Source organism: Elephas maximus, chromosome 5 (genome assembly GCF_024166365.1).
Source record: "Elephas maximus indicus isolate mEleMax1 chromosome 5, mEleMax1 primary haplotype, whole genome shotgun sequence".
In the NCBI taxonomy this organism is placed as follows: domain Eukaryota; kingdom Metazoa; phylum Chordata; class Mammalia; order Proboscidea; family Elephantidae; genus Elephas; species Elephas maximus.
The window spans coordinates 161617001-161641416 of NC_064823.1; the positions used below are offsets into that span (position 1 = coordinate 161617001).

The 24416-nt window shown below is 44.9% G+C and overlaps 1 protein-coding gene across 1 annotated transcript in view; it reads left to right on the forward strand.

Moving 5' to 3' along the window:
* Window positions 1–19320, forward strand: part of FAM193A (family with sequence similarity 193 member A) — a 192971-nt gene extending 173651 nt beyond the window's left edge. The window contains exons 20-21 of the mRNA XM_049886592.1: window positions 10251–10332; window positions 18585–19320. Of these exons, the coding sequence (XP_049742549.1) occupies window positions 10251–10332; window positions 18585–18678 (176 nt within the window). The 3' untranslated portion in view covers window positions 18679–19320. The remainder of the gene's footprint in view (window positions 1–10250; window positions 10333–18584) is intronic.
* Window positions 19321–24416: the final 5096 nt, after the last annotated feature.

Sequence of the window (24416 nt, forward strand, 5' to 3'; positions counted from 1 at the left end):
TTTTGAGAGGCAGTATTTCCATAGTAAATTACCATTTGGGCCAGGTTTTCCAGTTGATTTGCATAGATGTCTGCAAAGTAGTCTGAAGACTGTAAACATTTTTCCAGTGATGATTTTTCCCCTTGTTGTTTATTGTCTTGTAGGTTTGTGCTTTCTCCCTAATTTTCTTCAAGTTAGTTAGTGGTTGGTCTGCCTTAATTTTTTTTTTTTTTTAATAACCAGCCTCTTGATTTATTAATTATGTTTTACTTTTGTTCTTTCCTCTATACCATTAATTATCTTTATTTCCTTCCATGTGCTGCTTTTGTTTTACTTTGTTCTTTTTCTGACTTTTTGAGTTAGGAATTTAGATTGTTTCCATGCCTCCATTTTTGTTGAGAAAAGCTCTTCGAATTTTCCTCTGAGCATTGCTTTAAGCCTATCTCATAGCATCTGATAGGTTGTTTCCATTAATGATTATTATTAAATAATTTCTGAATTTCTGTAATTTCCATTTGTTTTCCCTATTTCAGACAATCAGGTGACTTAAATTTCCAGTTGGGAGAACCTTTTTTTTTTTTTTGGCTAATAGTTTTTTTTACGTTGTGATCAGAGATACCATTTGTAGTATTTCTGCTTCGTGAAATTTACTGATGTTTTCTTTGTGAGCAATATATGCTCAACTTTGGTGAATGCTTCATGTCCACATCAGAGGAAGGCACATCCTGTCTGTTATCATGGTAGAAAGTTCTGTTGTTGTTGTTAGGTGCCCTCCAGTCAGTTGCGACTCACAGCTACCTGATGTACAATAGAAAAAACACGACCCGTCCTGCGCCATCCCATAATCATTGTTACGCTTGAGCCCAGTGTTGCAGCCATTGTGTCAGTCCATCTCCCTGAGGGTCTTCCTGTTTTTCACTGACTCTGTATTTTACCAAGAACGATGTTCTTCTTACAAGGACCGATCTCTCCTGGTAACACATCCAAAGTATGTGAGACGCAGTCTCGCCATTCTTGCTTCTAAGGAGCATTCTGGCAGCACTTCTTCCAAGAAAAATTTGTTCATTCTTTTGGCAGTCCATGGTATATTCAGTACTCTTCACCAACACCACAATTGAAACGCATCTGTTCTTCAGTCTTCCTTATTCATTGTCCAGCTTTCACGTGCATATGAGGCGATTGAAAACACCATGGCCTGGGTCAGGCACACCTTACTCTTCAGGGTGACATCTTTGCTTTTCAACACTTGAAGGAGGTCCTTTGCAGCAGATTTCCCCAATGCAACGCGTCTTTTGATTTCTTGACTGCTGCTTCCATGGCTGTTGATTGTGGATCCAAGTAAAATGAAATCCTTGACAACTTCAATCTTTTCTCCATTTATCATGATGTTGCTCATTGGTCCAGTTGTGAGGAATTTTGTTTTCTTTATGTTGAGGTGTAATCCATACTGAAGGCTGTGGTCTTTGATCTTCATTAGTAAGTGCTTCAAGTCCTCTTCACTTTCAGCAAGCAAGGTTGTGTCATCTGCATAACACGGGTTGTTAATGAGTCTTCCTCTAATCCTGATGCCCCTTTCTTCTTCATATAGTCCAGCTTCTCCAATTATTTGTTCAGCATACTGATTGAATAGGTATGGTGAAAGAATACAACCCTGCCGCACACCTTTCCTGACTTTAAACCACGCAGTGTCCCCTTGTTCTGTTCAAACGACTGGCTCCTGCTCTGTGTACAGGTTCCTAACAAGCACAGTTAAGTGTTCTGGAATTGCCTTTTTTTGCAGTGCTGTCTATAATTTGTCATGATCCACACAGTCAAATGCCTTTGCATAGTCAATAAAACACAGGTAAACATCCTTCTGGAATTCTCTGCTTTCAGCCAGGACCCATCTGACATCAGCAACAATATCCCTGGTTCCACGTCCTCTTCTGAATCCTGCTTGAATTTCTGGCAGTTTCTCGTCGATATACTGCAGCAGCCACTTCTGAATGATCTTCAGCAAAATTTTGTTTGCATGCGGTATTAATGATATCGTTCGATAATTTCTGAATTCGGTTAGATCACCTTTCTTGGGAATAGGCATAAATATGGATCTCTTCCAGTTGGTTGGCCCTGCAGCTCTCCCCAAAATTTCTTGGCATAGATGAGTGAGCACCTCCAGCGCTGCATCTGTCGAAACATCTCGGTTGGTATTCTGCCAATTCCTGGAGCCCGTTTTCGCCAATGCCTTCAGTGCAGCTTGGACTTCTTCCTTCAGTACCATCAGTCCCTGGTCATACACTGTCTCCTGAAGTGGTTGAATGTCCACCAGGTCTTTTTGGTATAGTGAATCTGTATTCCTTCCATCTTCTTTTGATGCATCCCACATCGTTTACTGTTCTCCCCATAAAATTCTTCACTATTGCAACTCGAGACTTGCATTTTTCTTCAGTTCTCTCACCTTGAAAAATGCTGAGCGTGTTTTTGCCTTTTGATTTTCTATCTCCAGCTCTTTGGACGTGCCGTTATAATACTTTGTCTTCTCGAGTCGCCCTTAGAAATCTTCTGTTCAGCTCTTTTACTTTATCATTTCTTCCTTTTGCTTTAGCTACTCAGCGTTCAAGAGCAAGTTTCTCTTCTGACATCCGTTTTGGTCTCTTCTTTCTTTCCTGTCTTTTTAATGACCTCGTTTTCTTCATGTATGATGTCCTCGATGTCATTCCACAATTCCTCTGTTCTTCGGTCATTATTGTTCAGTGCGTCAAATTTATTTTTGAGGTGGTCTCTGAATTCAGGTGGGATGTACTCAGGGTCATACTTTGGATCTCATGGACTTGCTCTAATTTTCTTCAGCTTCAACTTGAACCTGCGTTTGAGCAATTGATGGTCTGTTCTCCAGTCGGCCCCTGGCCTTGTTTTGACTGATGATATCAAGCTTTTCTATTGTCTCTTTCCACAGATATATTCAATTTGATTCCTGTATATTCCATCCAGTGAGGTCCACATGTATAGTTGCTGTTTATTTTGGTGAAAAATGGTCTTTGCAACAAAGAAGCCAGTCTTGCAAAATTCTCTCATGCGATCTCAGACATCGTTTGTATCACAAAGGCCATATTTTCCAGCCAGTAATCGTTCTTTGTTTCCAACTTTCGCGTTCCAATCACCAGTAATAATCAATGCATCCTGATGGCAAGTTTGATCAATTTCATACTGCAGAAGTTGGTAAAAATCTTCAGTTTCTTCATCTTTAGCTTTAGTGATTGATGGGTAAATTTGAATAATAGTCATATTAATTAGTCTTCCTTGTAGGCGTATGGATATTATCCTATCATTGACAGCGTACTTCAGGATAGATCTTGAAATGTTCTTTTTGATGATGAATGCAATGCCATTCCTCTTTGAGTTGTCATTCCCAGCATAGTAGACTATATGATTGTCCGATTCAAAATGACCAATACCAGTCCATTTCAGCTCACTAATGCCCAGGATATCAATGTTTATGCATTCCATTTCATTTTTGACGATTTCCAGTTTTCATGGATTCATCCCTTGTGCATACATTCCAGGTACTGATTATTAATGGATGTTTGCAGCTGTTTCTTCTCATTTTAAGTCGTGCTACATCAGCAAATGAGGGTTCCAAAAGCTTGACTCCATCCACGTCATTAAGGTCGACTCTACTTTCAGGAGGCAGCTCTTCCCCTGTCGTGTTTTGAGTGCCTTCCACCCTGGGGAGCTCATCTTCCAGCACTATATCAGACAGTGTTCCGCTGCTATTCATAAGGTTTTCACTGGCTCATGCTTTTCAGAAGTAGACTGCCGGGTCCTTCTTCCTAGTCTGTCTTAGTCTGGAAGCTCAGCTGAAACCTGTCTGCCATGGGTGACCCTGCTGGTCTTTGAATATCGGTGGCATAGCTTCCAGCATCACAGCAATACGCAAGCCCCCACAGTACAGCTAACTGACAGACTCGTGGGGGAAAAGTTCTGTGTGTTGCCTTCTTACTCTTCTGATAAAATCTTTTAATGACCATAAGTATTTAATTTTTACCAGTTCCCCGTCACCTGTTTTGTTTTCTGCTGCTTGTGCATTCATTCTGTCATTGAAAAAAACTAAGTCCCATAGCTTTCCTCTTATGTTTTCTTGTAAGAACTTTACGGTTTTAGGTTTCACATTTATGTCCTTTACACATTTTGAGTTAGCTTTTGTGTGTAGCCTGAGGTATGGATCTTGCCTAATTTTTTTGCATGTGGAAATCAGTTTTGCCAACACTTAGTTAGAGACTGTTTCTTTCCCATTGAATGGATTTAGATCCCTGCTCAAAAATCAATTCCCCATGGATGTTTGGGTTTTTTTCTGGGTTTTCAGTTCTGTTCCATTGGTCTATGTGTCCATCACTAACCCAGCACCAGGCTGTTTTGATTACTGTAGCTATGTAATATGTTTTGAAGTCAGGAAGTGTGAGACCTTCTACTTTGTTCAGAATTACTTTGGCTATTCAGCGTCCCTTGTCTTTCTGTATAAAAATGAGGATTAGTTTTTCCATTTCTGTAAAGAGTGCTTTTGATATTTATATCTGGATTTCGTCGTATCTGTTTTGGGTAATATTGACATCTTGACTATATTAAGTCTTCTAATCCACGAGCACAGAATGTCTTTCCATCTGTTTAGGTCTTCCTTAGTCTCTTTTAGCAGTGTTTTTAAATTTTCGTTTTGTAAGTCTTTCACATCCCTGGGTAAATTTATTCCTAGATATGTTATTCTCTTAGATGCTATGGGAAATGGAGTTGTCTTCTTAATCTCCTTTTCAGCTTTCTCATTGCTGGTGTGTGGAAACTCTTATGTCTTTTATTCTGCTGCTCAAATCTTTGAAACTCGAGGCTCACCTTCCAGAGTGGCTTTAAGTGGCCTGGTATGTCTGGGAGCTGTCCTCACATTCCCATTCACATGTGCCACCCTGTGCTGTGCAGTGAGGCCAGAAAATGGTCACTGGATGCATTTCCTTTGAACCTCATCTTTCCCATTCGTCCTCAGTTGAGATTCCCAAAGGATGATGCTCCTAGGCCTTGTTGGTCCTTCTCTAGAGGCCCAGCCTATGACGTGAGGCCATGAGTCAAACGTGGGGCGTCAGGTCAGCTTGGGCCTCAGACCAGCTGTGTGGCCTCCTGGAAGGGAATGATTTCCTGAGCCTTTTTCTTTTCATCTAGTAGAGACTGTCACAGCAGCCACACGATGGGCTCTGAGGGACTCCTAGTCCTCCACTCACCAAGAAAGAAGGGACAGCAAAGTGCCAGGCCCCAGCCCAATGAGGGTATGATGAATGGGAAACGGGAGGATCATTTCTAGGTCAGTGGTGTAGAGGTGTGGTGCTCAAGAAGAGGAGCAGGCTTGTAGCCAAGTACTAGGGATGCTGTTTTGCCCTGGTTGGGGGTCAGGTGGCTTTGTAGATGGAGTTCTGGGGTGTGTGTGTAAGCTTGGGAATTGTCAGAATCGGGAATTGTTGAAACCATGGGGATACAGTGGAGAGAGGGAGGGCCAGTGCAGGGTAGGATGAGAACTGAGAGTGGGAGACCTGGATGCCAGCAGGCCTTCATGGGGGCTTGTCTGTGTGGAGGGACTGTGCTCTGGGAGCTTTCTCAGGTGGTGTTTCTGTGAGCTAACAGGTATGAAGGCATTTTGCCTGGTGTGCTGTGTGGGTCATCAGAAATCTTACCTGTGATTTTTCAGGGAAGACATGCCTTAATTGTGCTGGGAAAGGCCCAGCGATGGGAATAAAAGACGGCAGTGGGTTTGTTTGTGAAGGATTCCTTAAAATCATCTCCATGCTAAGGTATGGTGGGCAAGTGCAGACGCACCTTTAACGTAGAAGTTAAGTGGTTTCTACGTCCTCCCTCTGAACATGTCAGGTGCTATACCTGCACTAGCAACCTGAACTCGTGCTCACGGGGTCCTCAACTGGCACATGAGGCCCAGACGAGGCCTGGGTGCCAGAGAGTTGGCCTGCTGCGAGGCCTTGCCTTCCCACCGGCCCAGACCACGCGGGTGGCATCTGTAGTGAGTCGTTAGGGTGGGCAGAGCAGAAGAGAGAAACTGAGATCCTCTAGGACCAGAACTTTTGTAATTGAGTAATCCTGCATCAACAATCACCCTGCTCTCCTCTATTTTTAAAGAAGAGGATTATTTAACTGCAAGGTGGAAAACAGCCTGGCTTCTAATTTAGAACAGCCTGAAAAGATTTGATGAAGTCCCTGGCAAATCCTGAAATCTCTGGCGTGTTCCCACTGTAGACTGAATGCCTCATCTTTCCCATTCGTCCTCAGTTGAGATTCCCAAAGGATGATGCTCCTAGGCCTTGTTGGTCCTTCTCTAGAGGCCGAGCCTATGACGTGAGGCCATGAGTCAAACGTGGGGCGTCAGGTCAGCTTGGGCCTCAGACCAGCTGTGTGGCAGAGCCTGGGCAGAGCCGTCTTCACTGGAGAGGTTGACACCTGTGTCCTGACTGCAGTCACATTCTTTTACCTGACATGTGCCTGCCCTCTGGGTAGCTCCTGTGGATGGCTGGCCCTCCTGCCCCTTAGCGGGGACATAAGGAGGCCTCTGCCCTAAGCAGCTTTGTTGTTGTTAGGTGCCATTGAGTGAGTTCCAACACACAACAACCAAAAGTAGAAGAGAACGAAACACTGCCCAGTCCTGTGCCTTCTTCACAGTTGTTGCTGTGTTCAAGCCCATTGTTGCAGCCACTGTGTCAATCCATCTCGTCGAGAGTCACTGACCTTCTATTTTACCAAGCATGATGTCCTACTCTAGGGACTGGTTCTTCCTGATAACATGTCCAAAGTACGTGAGATGTTTCTAAGGAGCATTCTGGCAGTACTTCTTCCAAGACAGATTTGTTTGTTCTTCTGGCAGCCCATGGTATATTTAATATTCTTATACAACGCCATAATTCAAATGCATCAATTTGTCTTTGGTCTTCCCTATTCATTGTCCAGCTTTCACGTGCATCTAAGTCGATTGAAAATACCATGGCTTGGGTCAGGTACATCTTGGTCCTCAAAGTGACATCTTTGCTTTTGAACACTTTAAAGAGGTCTTTTGCAGCAGATTTGCCCAATGCAATACGTCATTTCATGTCTTGACTGCTCCTTCCATGGGCGTTGATAGTGAATCCAAGTAAAATGAAATCCTTCACAACTTCAATCTTTTCTCCATTTATCATGATGTTGCTTACTGGTTCAGTTGAGGCGTAATTCATACTGAAGGCTGTGGTCTTTGATCTTCAGTAGTAAGTGCTTCAAGTCCTCTTCACTTTCAGCAAGCAAGGCTGTGTCATCTGCATGTTGCAAGTTGTTATTGAGTCTTCCTCCTATCCTGATGCCCTGTTCTTCATATAGTCCTGGTTCTTGGATTCTTTGGTCAGCATACAGATTGAATAAGTATGGTGAAAGGATACAATCCTGATGCAACCTTTCCTGATTTTAAACCATGCGGTATCCTCTCGTTCTGTTGGAACAACCACCTTTTGGCCTATGTACAGGTTCCGTATAAGCACAATTAAGTGTTCTGGTATTCCCATTCTTCTCAGTGTTATCCGTAATTCGTTATGATTCACACAGACAAATGCCTTTGCATAGTCAATTAAACACAGGTAAACGTCTTTCTGGTATTCTTTGCTTTCAATCAAGATCCATCAGACATCCTCAGTGATATTCCTTGTTCAGAGTTCTGCTCTGAATCAGCTTGAATTTCTGGCAGTTCCCTGTCAATGTACTGCAATCGTTTTTGAATGATCTACAGCAAAATTTTACTTGCATGTGGTATTAATGATATTGTCCGATAATTTCCACATTCTGTTGGATCACCTTTCTTTAGAATGGGCACATATATGGATCTCTTCTAGTTGGTTGGCCAGGTAGCCGTCTTCCAAATTTCTTGCCGTAGATGAGTGAGCGCTTTCAGCGATGCATCCGTTTGTTGAAACATCTCAATTCCTGGAGCCCTGTTTTTCACCAGTGCCTTCGGTGCAGCTTTGACTTCTTCCTCAAGTACCATCAGTTCTTAATCATATGCTTCCTCCTAAAATGGTTGTATGTCAACCAATTTTTTTTTTTTCGTACAGTGACTCCATGTATTCCTTCCATTTCCTTTTGATGCTTCCTGCATCATTCAGTATTTGCCTGTAGAATCCTTCAGTATTGCAACTCGAGGCTTGAATTTTTTTCTTCAGTTCTTTCGGCTTGAGAAATGCTGAGCATGTTCTTCCCATTTGGTTTTCTAACTCCAGGTCTTTGTAGATTTCATTATAATACTTTGTCTTCTCAAGTCACCCTTTGAAACTTTCTGTTTAGCTCTTTTACTTCATAATATCTTCCATTTGCTTTAGCTGCTCTTATGTTCAAGAGCAGGACTTGGAACCAGGGGTGTCATTGCTGATGCCAAATGGATCCTGGCTGAAAGCAGAGAGTAACAGAAGGATGTTTAGCTTTGTTTTATTGACTATGCAAAGGTATTCGGCTGTGTGGGTCATAACAAATTATGGATAACCTTGCAAAGAATGGGAATTCCAGAACACTTAATTGTGCTCATGAGGAACCCGTACATAGATCAAGAGGCAGTTGTTGGGACAGAACAAAGGGATACTGAGTGGTTTAAAGTCAGGAAAGGTGTGTGTCAGGGTTGTATCCTTTCACCACATCTATTCAACTTGTATGCTGAGCAAATAATCCGAGATGCTGGACTATATGAAGAAGAACAGGGAATCAGGATTGGAGGAAGGCTCATTAACAACCTGTGTTATGCAGATGACACAACCTTGCTTGCTGAAAATAAAGAGGACTTGAAGCACTTATTAATGAAGATCAAAGACCACAGTCCTCAGTATGCATTGCACCTCAACATAAAGAAAACAAAAATCCTCACAACTGGACCAATAAACTATATCATGATAAACGGAGAAAAGATTGACGTTGTCAAGGATTTCATTTTACTTGGATCCACAATGAACAGCCATGGAAGCAGCAGTCAAGAAATCAAAGGACGCATTGCAGCATTGCATTGGGCAAATCTGCTGCAAAGGACCGCTTTAACGTGTTGAAAAGCAAAGATGTCACCTTGAAGACTAGGGTACGCCTGACCCAATCCATGGTATTTTCAGTCACATCATACGTGTGTGAAAGCTGGATAATGAATAAGGAAGACTGAAGAAGAATTGATACCTTTGAATTGTGTTGGCGAAAGATGTTGAATATACCATAGACTGCCAAAAGAATGAACAAATCTGTCTTGGAAGAAGTCCAAACAGAATGCCCCTTAGAAGCAAAGAGGGCAAGACTGCACCTTACGTACTTTGGTCATATTGTCAGGAGGGATCAGTCCTGGAGAAAGACATCATTCTTGGTAAAGTACAGGGTCAGCAGAAAAGAAGAAGACCCTCAATTAGGTGGATTGACACAGTGGCTGCAACAATGGGCTCAAGCATAACAACAATTACAAGGATGGTGCAGGACGGGGCAGTGTTTCGTTCTGTTGTGCATGGGGTCGCTATGAGTCAGAACTGACTCGATGGCACCTAACAACAACAACATGTTAAGAGCAGGTTTCAGAGTCTCTTCTGACATCCATTTTGGTCTTTTCTTTCTTTCCTGTCTTTGTGATGACTTTTTGCCTTCTTCACGTATACTGTTCTTGATGTCATTCCACAACTCGTCTGGTTTTCGAGCATTAATATTCAGGGCATCATATCTTTTCTTGAGATGGTCTCTAAATTCAAGTGGGATATTGTCATGGTTGTACTTTGGTTCTGATGGACTTATTTTAATTTTCTTCAGCTTCAAATTGAATTTGCACATGAGCAATTGATGGCATAGCTTCCAGCACCACAGCAATGTGCGAGCCACTACCATACCACAAACTGACAGACAAGTGGTAGCTAGGGGAGGAAGCACGTCCTCCCAGAGTCGTCTTCTCACAGGCTCTCTGATGGGCTGGCCGTGCTTAAATGACAGCCACATCAGAGTCTGGCTTCCAGCAAACAGTTGTTTTCTAGTAGAACTGGAGGCCTATGCTTACTTTGCTTAAGAGATGTGAGCTCTGTAATTTCCAGGCTGAACCTGTGCCTTCAAGGCACATCAAATAGATTTGCCCTCCCTTTGCCTTATGTAAGATCTCATTAAAAATATTTTTTGTTGTTGTTTGGCGAAGTTATTAAAACTTTGGTAAAATCAAATGATTTTTTCTGTTCCGGTAAAATGACCAGTTATTGTAGTTTGACTGACTTTTTATCTCTTTTATTTTGCAGATGATGTCTTTCTGCCTAAAGACATTGACCTAGACAGTGTGGATATGGATGAAACAGAGAGGGAAGTGGAGTATTTCAAAAGGTAAACATTAGGACAGTGTGTCTGAGTAACGATGGTTTGGTGACCATCCCATAGCACTTCCAGGTCTCCTGAACGGAAGTTCCATCAGCCAGTCGGATAGCCTGGCTACCGAGTCATATTCTAGATGACGGGCCTGCCACCCATGAGCCCCCCGCACCCCAGCCCCACATTTGCGCATACCTGCTCTCAACTTCTCATTCACCTCTCACACTTGTACCCCTCCCCGCTTCACGGGTGCAGAGAAGCCTTTGTGGCAGTGGCTCTTAAAGTGGCCCTGGAGCAGCAGCATCACCAGGAGCACAGGGAAATGCAAATACTCAGGCCCCCCCACACCTGCCAGATCCTGCTTGACTGAGCCCAGCAGCCTGTTCTGTTGAGCCCTGATCACCTGCTGGACTCAAGTTTGACCATACTGATATGCCGCACTTTTAATAGAAAGTAACATTGATGTTTGGGCAGACTTAATCAGTGCTGCGTTCAGCAATTACCTATTATGTGAATATGGTGAAGATATTTTATTTTATCTTTGAAAGTACTTTATCCTGTTTATTTCAAATAAAAACACACACAAAAGGAACAGTTTGCAGTGCAAAACAGTCATTAACTCATATTTTAAATATTGTAAAATCCTAATTGTGGTTTTATATATACATATATAAAACCAAAAAAAAACCAAACCCGTTGCCATTGAGTTGATTCTGACTCATAACAGCCCTATAGAACAGAGTAGAACTGTCCCATAGGGTTTCCAAGGAGTGCCTGGTGGATTTGAACTGCCGACCTTTTGGTTAGCAGCCGTAGCTCTTAACCACTATGTCACCAGGGTTTCTGTGTATATGTATATATATATATATGCACACACACATACACACACACACACGATGATTATCACAGTAGGTGGTGAAAAACAATTGTTAAACATCCATTCATAATAAAATCTCTTAAACTGGAATAGGAGGGCATTTCCTCAATATAATATGAAAGTATCCATAAGAAAAACTTCAACAAATATCATACTTAAGGGTAAAATGTTAAAACCTATCCCTTGAGGTTATTTTTTTTTAAAAAAGACAAGAATGCCTATTACCACAACCTCTATTTATAAAAGCAAAAAAAGAAACAAAGGGGATAAGAATTGGAAGAAATCAAATTGTCATTATTCTCAGATATCATGTTTTAAAAAAACTCAGAAGTATATAGGTACATTTCTTGTGATATTAAGGTTGGTAATGTTGTTGGATGCAAAGTCAGCATACAGGATTCTCCTTCTGATATGGACAACTAAGGAGCTCAAAAGAGACCTTTTCCCCCACCCACAGCCCTTAAATCGCACTCTTCTACTCCTTGAGGTATTTCTGGTCTTACAACAAGCAAGAAAGTTTTCTGGGAACCATCTCCCATCCCCAAAGAAACAGATGTGAGTTGAGCCAGGATTGGGTGGGATAAGGGTGCTGGGGAGACTGGAAGCCTGTGTTGCCTAGAACCAAGGCGGGAATACCAAGTGTACTGGGCCAATAATACCTGAGAATGGGTCAGGACCTCAAGGAACCAAAGCCAGGAGAGAAAGGAGCCAGGGCTGGAGCTAAATCAGCAGGGAGGGATGGGCTCACTCTGAGGCTGGATTTTGGAGTATTGGAGGGCACTTGCTGGTTATAGGTAAATTTTAGAAATAATTTTTCTCAAGGTAGGCCTGTAGGATTCCCACACTTTAAAATCATGCATGACCATATAAACAAAGATTCTCAAACACCCAAAACTTAGGGAAAATAATGAAAAAACTAGAAATAAAAAATAAAGTTGTTAAAATCAAAACTCAATAGATGACAGATACCTTAGACACTGTTGAAGAGGGAATTAGTGAATTGGAGGGCATATCTAGCAGATGTATCAAGAATACACAGATATTAGGAAAACAGAAAATATGAAAGAGGTTAGGAGACAGAGACAAGTAGGTTTAACAAACATTTAATTGGAGAGTGCTCTAAGAGAAAACGCAGAGATACGGGAAGAACCAGCAGTCAAAGAGATGGTGCCTAAGGATTTTGTAGAACTGATGAGAAATATGCGTCTACAAAGCCAAAATATAACAAGATAAACAGAAAAATCCACTCCTAGACAAGGCATATGAAACTAAGGGACATCAAAAAAGAAAAGAAAAGATCACCTACAAATGGTTAGAATGAAACAAACTTCTTAGCAACAAAAACTAGAAAACAGTGGAGTGGTATTTACAAAGTGTTAAGTAAAAACTGTCTAACATTTATGCACCCAGCAAAATTATTCTTCCAGAACAGGAATGAAATAAAAATGTTTTCCCATAATAAAAACTGCTACCAAAATACCTGCATGAAAGGAAGTGTCTCAGATTATACTTCAGGAAAAAAGAAAGATGCTCCCAGAGGAACAGTGTGATGTGCAGGGAGAACAAGAAATGCAGGGGCCATAAGTCTAGGTTAGCATGGACATGGTAATGCTTTCTCATTGGCAGGATTGAAAGGAAAAGAACTGCAGTATTAATCACAGTGTACGCAAGATAGTAAAGATCGGAGCTGAGCCTTCTCTGGTCCTGTTATTGTTCAGGTGGGCAGTTAAGATACTTAACGTTCAGACTTAAATGGGCATGGTAAAAATTCAAGAGCAGCTATTAAAACTATTAAAAGCGTAGAAATAGCTTGTATAAATTGCTAACCAGTAGGAAGAAAAAATGGGATAAGGTAGAACAAAACAACAAAAAAATCAAAATCCAAAAAGAGAAAAAAAAAAAAAATGTAAGAATAGTGGTATAAATAGAAATTTAAAAACATGGTAGTCCTAAGTCCAGTTATATCAGTAGCTACAATAAATGGTAAGCAGACTAAAATAAAAGTAAATAGATTGTCAGACTGTGTTTTATTTATGTACACACACACACAGTTTACAAGGGTATACCTAAAGTATAATGAAATGGAAAGATGGAAATAAAGAAAAAAGGTAAAGGTAAGTTAGCTACAAGGAAGCTGTTGTAGCTATGTAATAGGAGACAGAATTAAAACAGGCATCATTAAAAAAAAAGTTTCCATCCAGTTGATTCCGACTCATAGCGACCCTATAAGACAGAGTAGAACTGCCCCATAGGGTTTCCAAGCCGTAATCTTTACAAATGCTGACCACCACGTTTTCCGCCATGGAGGTGGTGAGTTGAAATAACCAACCTTTTGGTTAACAGCTGAGAGCTTAACCCCTGCACCACCAGGACTCTGTTATTGGGGATAGAGGCAATTACTATATAATGACAAAGGGTTCAGTTTATCTGGGAGAAATAGAAATTTTTTAAATTTGCAAATAATGAAATAGTCTCAAAATACAAAAAGCAAAAATTGTTGGAATGGCACAGAGAATCAGACGAAACCACACCCCTGGTCTGAGATTTCAGCCTATTTCTGTGCATTGTTGAAGGCTCAAGCAGTCAGAGAATCCACAGAGATGTAGGAGATGAGAATGGTGTGGCTAATGAATGTAGGTGGCGCACTGCACCCGAGAACGGTAGTTTGCATTCTTCTTGGGCAAACCGGGACGGTCGCAGAAACGCGCTAGGCCACGCAGAGGAGGGCTTGCCACCGCAGAGAATGAGCACCATACGGTTTGTGTTCTCTAACCACAACAAAATCTTCAATTTTAAGATCCCTAAGTATTTGAAATTCTAAAAGTATATAATTTTAAATAACTCACGGGCCAAGTAAAAAACCACAGTGACGATTTTAAAACAGGAAGAACTAAAAGGTAATGAAAACATTGCATTTGAAAACTTATGGGATCCAGGAAAGATTCTCTTTCAGAGCCCTTTATATAAAACTTTAAATGCCAAAACTAGTGTAAAAACAAACAAACCAAGAAACTGAAAATTAGTGAGTTAAAGATTTCATTTGAGAAATTAGGAAAAAGACAACAGAATAAACACAAGAAAGTAAAAAAAAGAATAGGTAAGAGAAATCAATGAAATACACCACAAAGATATGCCAGAGAACATCAACAAAGCCAAAATTTGATTCTTTGAAGAGATTTATTGATAAATAAACTTTTAGGAGACTGGTCAAGCAGAAAAAAAAATCAAATAACAGTATTTGGAACAAGGAACAAGATGTTGATAATTGGTCGACGTTGGGTACCGGCTACACAGGGGCTCGTACTCTACTCTTTGGTGTATATTTGGAAATTTCCATAAATAAAAAGGTTTCGTTTTTTAAATATGTAAGTGAAAAGGGGGATATAACTACAGATACTACGGAGATTATAATAAGAGAATACTGGGAAGAGCTTCCTGACAATTTTAAAAACTTAAATGCAAAATCAAGCCAAGGAAACACTAGGCAGCCTGAGTGGCTCAGTAGCTGCCACAGAGACCACAGTAGCAGCTGCGACTCGGCCCGAGAGAAGACTGCGTTCCAACAGCTTTACAGGGGACGTTACCAAACTTCCAAATGACAGATCGTACTAGTCTTGTACAAACTCAAACAGAGAGGGACCCAAGAAGATACTCTTCATTTCATTTTATGAGACCAGGAAAATTTTGGTACCAGAATCTGCCAAGGACTACACCAGAAAAAGAAAAATGACAGGTTTGTCTCATTCATGAACATTAGTTGCAAAATTTCTAAAGAAAATACTCGAACCAAATCTAACCCCAGAAGGCAGCAGACCATGAGCAAACTGGTTTAGCCCAAGAAAGCGAAGTGTTCAGTGTTAGAAAATCTGTTATGTTCTTGGCTATGTTAACATGTTAAAGAAGAGCCTTATGATTGTTTCAGTAGATGGAAAAACAGCATTTGATAGAACCATTACTCTGTGTATAATTTTAAAAAGTGGTGAACAGGTAATAGAAGGAAACATCTTAACCCGATAAAGCAGTTTATCAAAAGAGAAATCTCGATGAAACCTTATGCCCACTGGGGAGGTGTGCTAGCATGTACAAAGCACAAGTGCTCTCCCTTCCTGCTTCTGTTCAGCCTTAGACTGGCCAGCACAGTAAGACAAGAGAAATGAAGTCTTCGGGAGTGGGAGGCAGGAAAAAACGGCGGTTTTTCAGATGATACAGTTGTCTGCATAGTCAGTACGGAAGAATGTGAAGGACAGTTTAGTAAGGGGCTGGCCTTAGCAGAAGTGTACGGAAGGTGTTTTTCTCTACGCCATCAGCGGAAAATACAATAGCATCAAAAGCTAGGTGTCTGCTGGTAAATCTTAACAAGAGAGGCACAGGATTGGGGCACGGAAGATGATGAAACTTTCCTGAAGAACATTAAAGAAAACAGAAATAAAAGATGTGAGATTTGTATTCACAGATAGGAAGAGTTCATGTCGTCGAGCTGGTGGATTTTCCTTAAGTTGCTCTGTGGATTTAATCCTCCCGCCCCCCGCCCCCAGTCAAAACCCAAGGGCTGTGTGGAGCTGTAACACGGTGCTTCTGAAACGTGTTAGGACGGCCAAGTTGTGACACACCCATAGACTGGAATGCCATACGGCAATGTAAAGGGCCGACCGGAACAGCCTACGACACAGATGACTGTTAGCAATCTGAGCGTTAAGCAAGATACCCAAAGCAAAGCACAAAAGAAAAAGTGTAGCACCAAGGATTGCCCTGACATGTCTGAGAAGAACTGGAAGAACAAGGAGGGACAGGTATCCTACCCATTATAAAGACTTATAAAGTCATGCCGTTAAAACATTTTGATACTGGTGCAGTGATGGGTGGTCAGCGGACAGAAGACACAGCCTAGAAGCAGACCAACCCTGACCGTAACAGACAGGATGTGTCGGCAGGCCACCAGGAAATGAGGTCCTGTTTATGAATGGAGCTGTGAAAAGTTGCTCTCTGTGTTGGAAAACTGAAATTGGATCTCTGTATCATGTTGCACTCAGAGGTCAGCTCTAGGCTGTAAAAATAGTATGGCGCCAGAGACCTCGCCTAACTTGAGGAGAGAGAATGAAGATCACCATCAGCCCACAGCTGACTCCCATGAGGTGGAGGTCAGACACACCTCCACTCTCCAACCTGTTTACCAATTCTGACACGAGCCATCCCTCCTACAGTGCTCTCTACTGGGTTCAGTAATTCATTGCAGTGGTTACACACAATCACAGACCATACTCACGATTATGGGGTTTATTAGGGAAGTAACAGATTATAATTCAGGATCAGGGTCGACTTGGAAGTAAACAACTCAGGGTACAGTTCTTCGATTAGGACAGCTTCTCAGTCATGGCTGCAGGCAGGCCTCTCTCTTGGCCCTCGGCCTGGCCTCTGCCCTGCCCAGGTAAGTATTACAAAGCTCTCTTTAGCTCTCCCAAGGTACCCCACTCTGCCCAGAAGCCTCTGCCCAAAGATTGTCAGCTCTCGCTCCACAGGCCAGGAAGCCACTGTAGCCACCTCACTCGGTGGGTTGAGAAGCCTGCCATGCCATCTCACAGTGCCGCTGCCTACAGTGTTACAGCTCTCTTTGTCTCCTGGGTCTAGTAGGTTCTCAGTGCAGGACTCTAGGTCCAAAGGACACATTCCGCTCCTGGCTCTTCTTGGTGGTAATAAGGTCCCACTTGAGCCTCTGGAATTGGCTCCCTTTAAGCCTAGCAGGATGGCAAAACTGACCAGTCCCCTACAAGGGTTCCAGGAACCTTATTTGCATGCTCCAACCCCTGCAAGGGTGCCGTGCTCTTTATTTGCATTACTGGCAGGTGATCCAGCCCCCTTGGTGGGCCACAGGCACTTTATCTGCAGAGTCCCACCCAGTCATTCTGTGAGAGTCACAAGACCATGGCTGGAAGGGCTGTATGAAGTAATTCACTGCACCAACAGGGGGACTAGGATTTTAAATGTCAAACACAAATCTTTCTGACCTCAGGGAAGGGGAAATTTTTTAAAACATCAATCATAAAAGATCGATAAATTATAGTACATTAAAATTAAAGGTTTAAAGGAAGTTACAGCACATAACAAAGCGTTGTTGGTTGCTGTCAGCTCCGACTCACGACGACCCCAGGTGTTACAGAGTAGAGCTGCTCCGTAGGGATTCATTGGCTGTAGTCTTTATGGAAGTAGGCTGGCAGTGGAGCACAGACCATTACCTCTGCCTAGGGACCTAACAAAGGATTAGTATCAATAAAGAAATTTTACAGGTCAGTAAGAAAAAGACAAACCAATTGAAAAATGGGCAGACAAAAACCACTAACAGGAATTCCCGGAGCACGTTTGACCAATAAAGTGCCAGAGGCCAGCCTGGCAGAGGCCAGGAGTCTGTCCACAGACTGGTTTAGGTTACCTCTGGGCAAGGGCACAGCCCCTGGGAGCATGGACTGGTGAAAGCCACGTGGGCCAGAGTTTGGCAGACTCTAGTAGAATTGAGGTGGTATGTTCCACGTGCGAGTGTGTAGGTGGGGGCAACTCCTGTGGGCGTGCTCCAGGAGGCAGGACAAGGAGAGTGGCGTCCCCAGATCAGGAACCCCTCAGCCCGCCGTCAGGACTGGGATGGATACGTTCTTCTTCATACAGCCTCAGCAATGGACAAGCTCCTGCCTCGGGGAGGAATCTCACAATGTCGAGTGAAAGTGGCAATAACAAAAGAGAGTGCGTAGATCTCAGAATTCAGCAGCCAGACTACTTGCTCAGGATGTGTTCAGTCATGGGATGTTAAGGGGACTGATAACTACAAAGCTGGACAGCAGTCTTCTCCTGGGGGAGGGCGGGCACTGCAGCATGGTAGTGTTATCGGTCACCTGTATATACAGCACCCTGTACCTGGGGCCTGTGGGGGCAGCCTGGGTTTTATGCCCAGTGCCAGGGGAACCGTGGGCAGCTCTCCTGTGGTGTGGACCAGGCTCCCCTGACCACCCTTCAGCAGGATGTAACCCACTTGGTGTTTGGAGACTTCTGAGTGGTGCCCATGGGGGTTCCTGTGGAAGAACCCTGCCTGGCAGTGGGCACTGCGGTACTCTGCTCCCGGCCTGGCACTTGACACCCAGTCTGTGCTTGAATGGTTGAGCAACCCTAAATTCTGTCTCCCGGGTGAGTGTCAACACCACCCACTGCAGGTGGAGTTTGTGCTCTGCGGCTCACAGGGAGCTAGAGCGGCTTCGGAAGGTGTGCCGAGAAGGCTGTGAGGGAAATAGCCTCGCCTTCTGTACAGGAGGTCAGCAGCCCTTCGCCTGGGAGGCTGGCGTGGTGTGGGCTGCAGCACCGGTGGGCATGGCCACTGCCTTCCATGACCCTTTGCCTTTTTGTCTCGTAGATTCTGCTTGGATTCTGCGCGACAGACCCGGCAAAGACTGTCCATCAACTGGTCCAATTTTAGCTTGAAAAAAGCCACGTTTGCTGCCCACTGAATGAGGACCGCTGGAGAGGGCGCAGGCGTGAGCCCGGCCAAACCGCTGGCGTGCTGACCCTCGCTGGCCCGGCCCTGGGGTGGCGTGGCGGCTCCCCGAGTCCAGCTGGTGTGCCTGTAGTCTGTGAGTGCGACTGTGACTGTAGCTCTGTGCATTGGGGTTGAACAGTAGCTTCCCGCCAATTCCTCCAGCCGCCTTGGTCTCGGACACTTGAACCCGCCTCCCGGGCCTGGCCGGCCCAGCGCGAGTGTGGCCGTCCGCGTGGCTCCGTCGCCTCTGCATCTCACCGTCCTGTCACCCGGTCCCCTGGGGGCCAGTCGTCACTCACGCTCGCGCCCCGCGTCCCCACCCGATTCGCGGGGTCCAGGGCAGGCGATCTTCCGTCTCCTCCACAACGTCCTGTTTGAGAGTGTACACGTTCCGCTATTTGTGTTTGACCCCCCGACTCGTAGCCAGCTTGTGTAAGATCCCTGCAGAATGAGAAAGTTAAAAACGAAAAATCCACCCAGTACTCACACCGTCATCAAGTCTGTTATAGAGTGTACAATTGTATTAACACGGAGGCCTGCCTGGCTACTTTTTTAACATATTGTTAAGTAATATTAAAATCATGTCTTTCTTTTTGAAAGATGGAATACATTAGTAAGGCAGAAGACCTCGTCTGGCTGCTTTCTGCTGGGGTGGGGGTGGTCATGGGGAGGTGGGAGTGTGGGGGGGTAGTCATGGCCTTTTCTGTGGACCCCAAGGTCACCCCAGGCAGCAGCCTAGGGTTCCTGCTGGCCTGACAGCCCTTCCAGGTGGGTGCTGGGTGCTAGGTGCTGGGACAGAGCAGAGGTTGGAGATGGCAACAGTGTGTGGTGTGTGCAGTAGAGGGCGCAGTGGGTGCAGTAGGGGGCGCTGTGTGTGCAGTAGGGGGTCCTGTGTGTGCAGTAGGGGGCGCTGTGTGTGCAGTAGGGGTCCTGTGTGTGCAGTAGGGGGCGCTGTGTGTGCAGTAGGGGTCCTGTGTGTGCAGTAGAGGGTCCTGTGTGTGCAGTAGAGGGTCCTGTGTGTGCAGTAGGGGGCACTGTGTGTGCAGTAGGGGTCCTGTGTGTGCAGTAGAGGGTCCTGTGTGTGCAGTAGGGGGCGCTGTGTGTGCAGTAGGGGGTCCTGTGTGTGCAGTAGGGGGTGCTGTGTGTGCAGTAGAGCATGCTGTGTGTGCAGTAGAGGGTCCTGTGTGTGCAGTAGGGGTCCTGTGTGTGCAGTAGGGGTCCTGTGTGTGCAGTAGGGGGTGCTGTGTGTGCAGTAGGGGGTCCTGTGTGTGCAGTAGGGGGCGCTGTGTGTGCAGTAGAGCATGCTGTGTGTGCAGTAGGGGGTGCAGTGTGTGCAGTAGACCCTGCTGTGTGTGCAGTAGAGGGTCCTGTGTGTGCAGTAGGGGGTGCAGTGTGTGCAGTAGACCCTGCTGTGTGTGCAGTAGGGGGTCCTGTGTGTGCAGTAGGGGGCGCTGTGTGTGCAGTAGGGGTCCTGTGTGTGCAGTAGGGGTCCTGTGTGTGCAGTAGGGGGCGCTGCGTGTGCAGTAGAGCATGCTGTGTGTGCAGTAGGGGGTGCAGTGTGTGCAGTAGACCCTGCTGTGTGTGCAGTAGAGGGTCCTGTGTGTGCAGTAGGGGGTGCAGTGTGTGCAGTAGACCCTGCTGTGTGTGCAGTAGAGGGTCCTGTGTGTGCAGTAGGGGGTGCAGAGTGTGCAGTAGAGCATGCTGTGTGTGCAGTAGAGGGTCCTGTGTGTGCAGTAGGGGGCGCTGTGTGTGCAGTAGAGCATGCTGTGTGTGCAGTAGAGGGTCCTGTGTGTGCAGTAGGGGGCGCTGTGTGTGCAGTAGAGCATGCTGTGTGTGCAGTAGAGGGTCCTGTGTGTGCAGTAGGGGGTGCAGTGTGTGCAGTGGGGGCGCTGTGTGCAGCGAGGGTGCTGTGTGTGCAGTAGAGGGTCCTGTGTGTGCAGTAGGGGGTGCAGTGTGTGCAGTGGGGGTGCTGTGTGCAGCGAGGGTGCTGTGTGTGCAGTAGAGGGTCCTGTGTGTGCAGTAGAGGGTCCTGTGTGTGCAGTAGGGGGTGCAGTGTGTGCAGTGGGGGCGCTGTGTGCAGCGAGGGTGCTGTGTGTGCAGTAGGGAGCACTGTGCGTGAGGTAGAGGGCACTGTACATGGGGTAGAGTGCGCTGTGTGTGGTGGGGGCGCTGTGCGTGCGGTAGGGGGTGCTGTGCGTGCAGTAGGGGGTGCTGTGTGTGCATTGTGGGGTGCTGTGTGTGCAGTAGGGGTCGCTGTGTGCAGTAGAGGGCGCTGTGTGTGCAGTAGATCCTCCTGTGTGTGCAGTAGACCCTGCTGTGTGTGCTGTAGACCCTGCTGTGTGTAGAGGGCGCTTTGTGCAGTAGAGAGCACTGTGTGCAGTAGAGGGTGCTGTGTGTACATTACAGGGTGCTATGCGGGCAGTAGAGGGTGTTATGCGTGCAGCAGAGGGTGTTGTGTGTGCAGTAGAGGGTGCTATGTGTGCATTACAGGGTGCCATGTGGGCAGCAGAGGGTGCTGTGTGTGTACTAGAGGGTGCAGTGTGCACATTTGTGAATTGGTTTGCCCACCAGTGGGTGTGCTAAGAAGGAACATGCCCAGGTCAGGGAAAGGCTGTTGGAGCAGCAAAGTTTCAATTGGCCGCCTGGGGAAGCTCTTGCTGAGAAGGGGTCAACGTGGGACAGAGCAAGCAAGAGAAGATTCATCAGGGCGACATCACATGGCCTTGGAGTCTGGTGCTGATCTATGCTTTGGGGGACAGGTTGCTTTATCGTAAATGTTCCAAAATTATAAATAATAAGCTACATGCAAATTAGGTATAAAGTATCATTTAAAATGAAAAAAGAAATCCTAACTTGATGTGCCAGGAAAGCACACCAAGAGCAGCCTCTGGCTGTGGTCTAGCTCCTGCTCATCTCTTAGAACACTCCATGGCTAGGATAAGCTTCCTCTGCTGTGCACTTTTCCCGTGGGGAGGGGTGTGGAGGAAGGACTGGGCCATGGCCCTGAGAAGGCCAGGCTTCTGGAAATGTTTGATGGCAGCACTTCAGGATTCCCTAATGGCCTGGATGAGGGTGGGAGAGCAAGAGGGGTGGAGGATGGCAGTGGGAAGGACTGGGATCATGGTTCTGGGCAGGTTGGGTCTGGGATGCTCACCAGACAGACACCCAAGGGAGATGCAAGGGCAAGGAGGACACCAGAGACACATGACGTGTATCTGGAATTTGGGGGGTGGGGTGCTGGAACACTCAGGAGCCTGTGTGAAACTCTAGGAGCAAGCAGACATCAGTGGCTGAGCTAGGGGAGAGGGGGCAGGAGGGCTTGGCACTTGGCACCACAGTGACCTTGACCAGAGCCCAGCTGGTTTGCGAGAGAGTATGGTGGGGTTGGGTCAGCAGGTCCTGACAGCTCTGAGTTTGGCTGCACAGGGAGCAGAGAACCGGGCAGGAATGGGGCTGGGAGTGTGTGCTTGTTTTTGTTCACTGTTTGTTTTTTCCAGGTGAGAGGAAGAACAGCATATTCCTTTGCTCATGAGATGATTCAGAAATGGGAGAAACTAAGGCTGGGGCATGGCCACAGTGGGAGCAGCATTCTCAAGTGGACAAGAGGGGCCTGAGACCCGCGTGGGCAGTCGGAGCAGGGGAGCAAATGCCGAGTGGTACACAGTGGGGCCTTCACCCTCGCAGAGCTGCCTGCCCAGCTCCCTGGCCCCTGGTTCCACAGTGGTACGGACAGTCATGAGGCTGTACTGGGGGCCAGGGCCACCTTAGACTCAGCTTCCTTGTCTGCTTAATGAGGACCCCCCAACTGCTAAGATGGCAGTGAGTGGTGGGAGGGGGAGAAAATTTCTTTAAGACCACCCGCTTATGGTATTTGTTAGAGCAGGACTAGGAGACTAACACCGGGGAGACCCATAGACCAGCAGCCTCAATGAGCTGAGGAAGCAGAGACTGGCTAGAATTTGTGGGGCAGAGTTCCAGACAGCAGGGCATGCACACAGAGCTCTGGAGACCTGCAGAAAGTCTCTCAAATATTTGGCCATGTACTTACCTGGGCATGTATGCGATAAAACTCCATAAATCCTGGGGAAGAATTACCAGAAAGCTGAGACTAGTTTGTTTCCATCAGCCAGGGTGGAGAGTCCTCAGAAGGGTCATCTTAGTGATGGGGTTAAATTAACCCTAGAATAAAAGTTACTATACCTGTCCAAGCAAAGCCAAAAGCAAGCCTCAGAAGGATCAAACTGATCGTAAGTAACTTAACTGCCTGCTAGAACAAAGTCCAACACTCTTTAAAGGAATACAAAAATATCCTACACTCAAACTAAAACTGACTATGTTGACATCCAGTCAAAAACTAAAAGGTCGTACCAACAAGAAGGAAAATACAAACCATGAATCAGGAGAAATATCAATCTATACAAATAGACCCAGAAATGACAGATGATGAAATTAGCAGAGAAGAACTTTAAAATACTATATGTCTTATAAATATGCTCAAGAATACAAAAGAAAACATGAACAAGATGAGGGAAGAAATAGAATATACATATACAGACCCAAATGAAATTTCTAAAGAAAACTACATCTGAAGTGAAAAATACCCTGGGTAAGATTAACAGCAGATTAGAAACCACAGAAGAAAACATCAGTGAACTTGATAACACACCAACAGAATCAAAAATAAAGCACAAATAGAGAAGAGACTTGGGGGTGGGTGGAGACCCATGGAACAATATCAAGAGGTCTAACATACCTACTACTGTAATCCCAGAAAAGGTCGGGGGTGGTGAGAATGATCAAAGAAATGATAGAAATATTCCAAATTTGATGAAAACTAAAAAACTAGAATCTCAACAACGCCTAAGTGGAATAAACATCAAGGAAACCACACTAGAGCACATCACAACCTAATTGCTGAAAACCAGGATTAAGAGAAAATCTTTAAAGAAAAAAAGACACAAAGATAAGAACTGAGCAGACTCATTAGATACTGTGCAAATCAGAAGACACGGGAGTGTCATGAAAGTGCAAAGAAAAAACAAACCGTCAACTTCGAATTATATACTGAGTGAAAACACTCAAAACCGAAGATGGAGAAAAAAGAAGACAGAAATCACATCCTAATTCGACAACTCCAGGAACTAGAGCAAACAAAGCATAAACCTGCCAGAAGAATGGAAATCACAAAGATCAGAGCATAAATAAATTTAAGAACAGAAAACAACAGAATCAATAAAACCCGAAGTTGGGTCTTCAAAAAGATCAATAAAATTGACAAACCTTTAGCTAGATTGACCCTCCGCAAAAAATGCAAATAACCGAAATAAGAAATGGAGGAGGACATTACAACTGACTCAATAGAAATGAAGACAATTACGACAGAATATTACGAACAACTGTATGGCAACAAACTGGATGACCTAGACGGAAAGGGCAAGTTCTTATAAGCACACAACCTGCCCAATCTGACTCGAGGAAATAGAAAGTCTCAACAGACCCACAACAAGTGAAGACGTCAGATCAGTGATCAAAAACCGCCCAACACACACAAAAGTTCTGAACCAGATGGCTTCACTGGGGAATTATACCAACCATTTAGAAAAGAATTGACACCAGTACTGTTTAAACCCCTCCAAAAGATAAAGTTGGAAGGAAAACTCCATAATTCATTCTATGAAGCAAACATAACACTAATACCAAAACTAGACA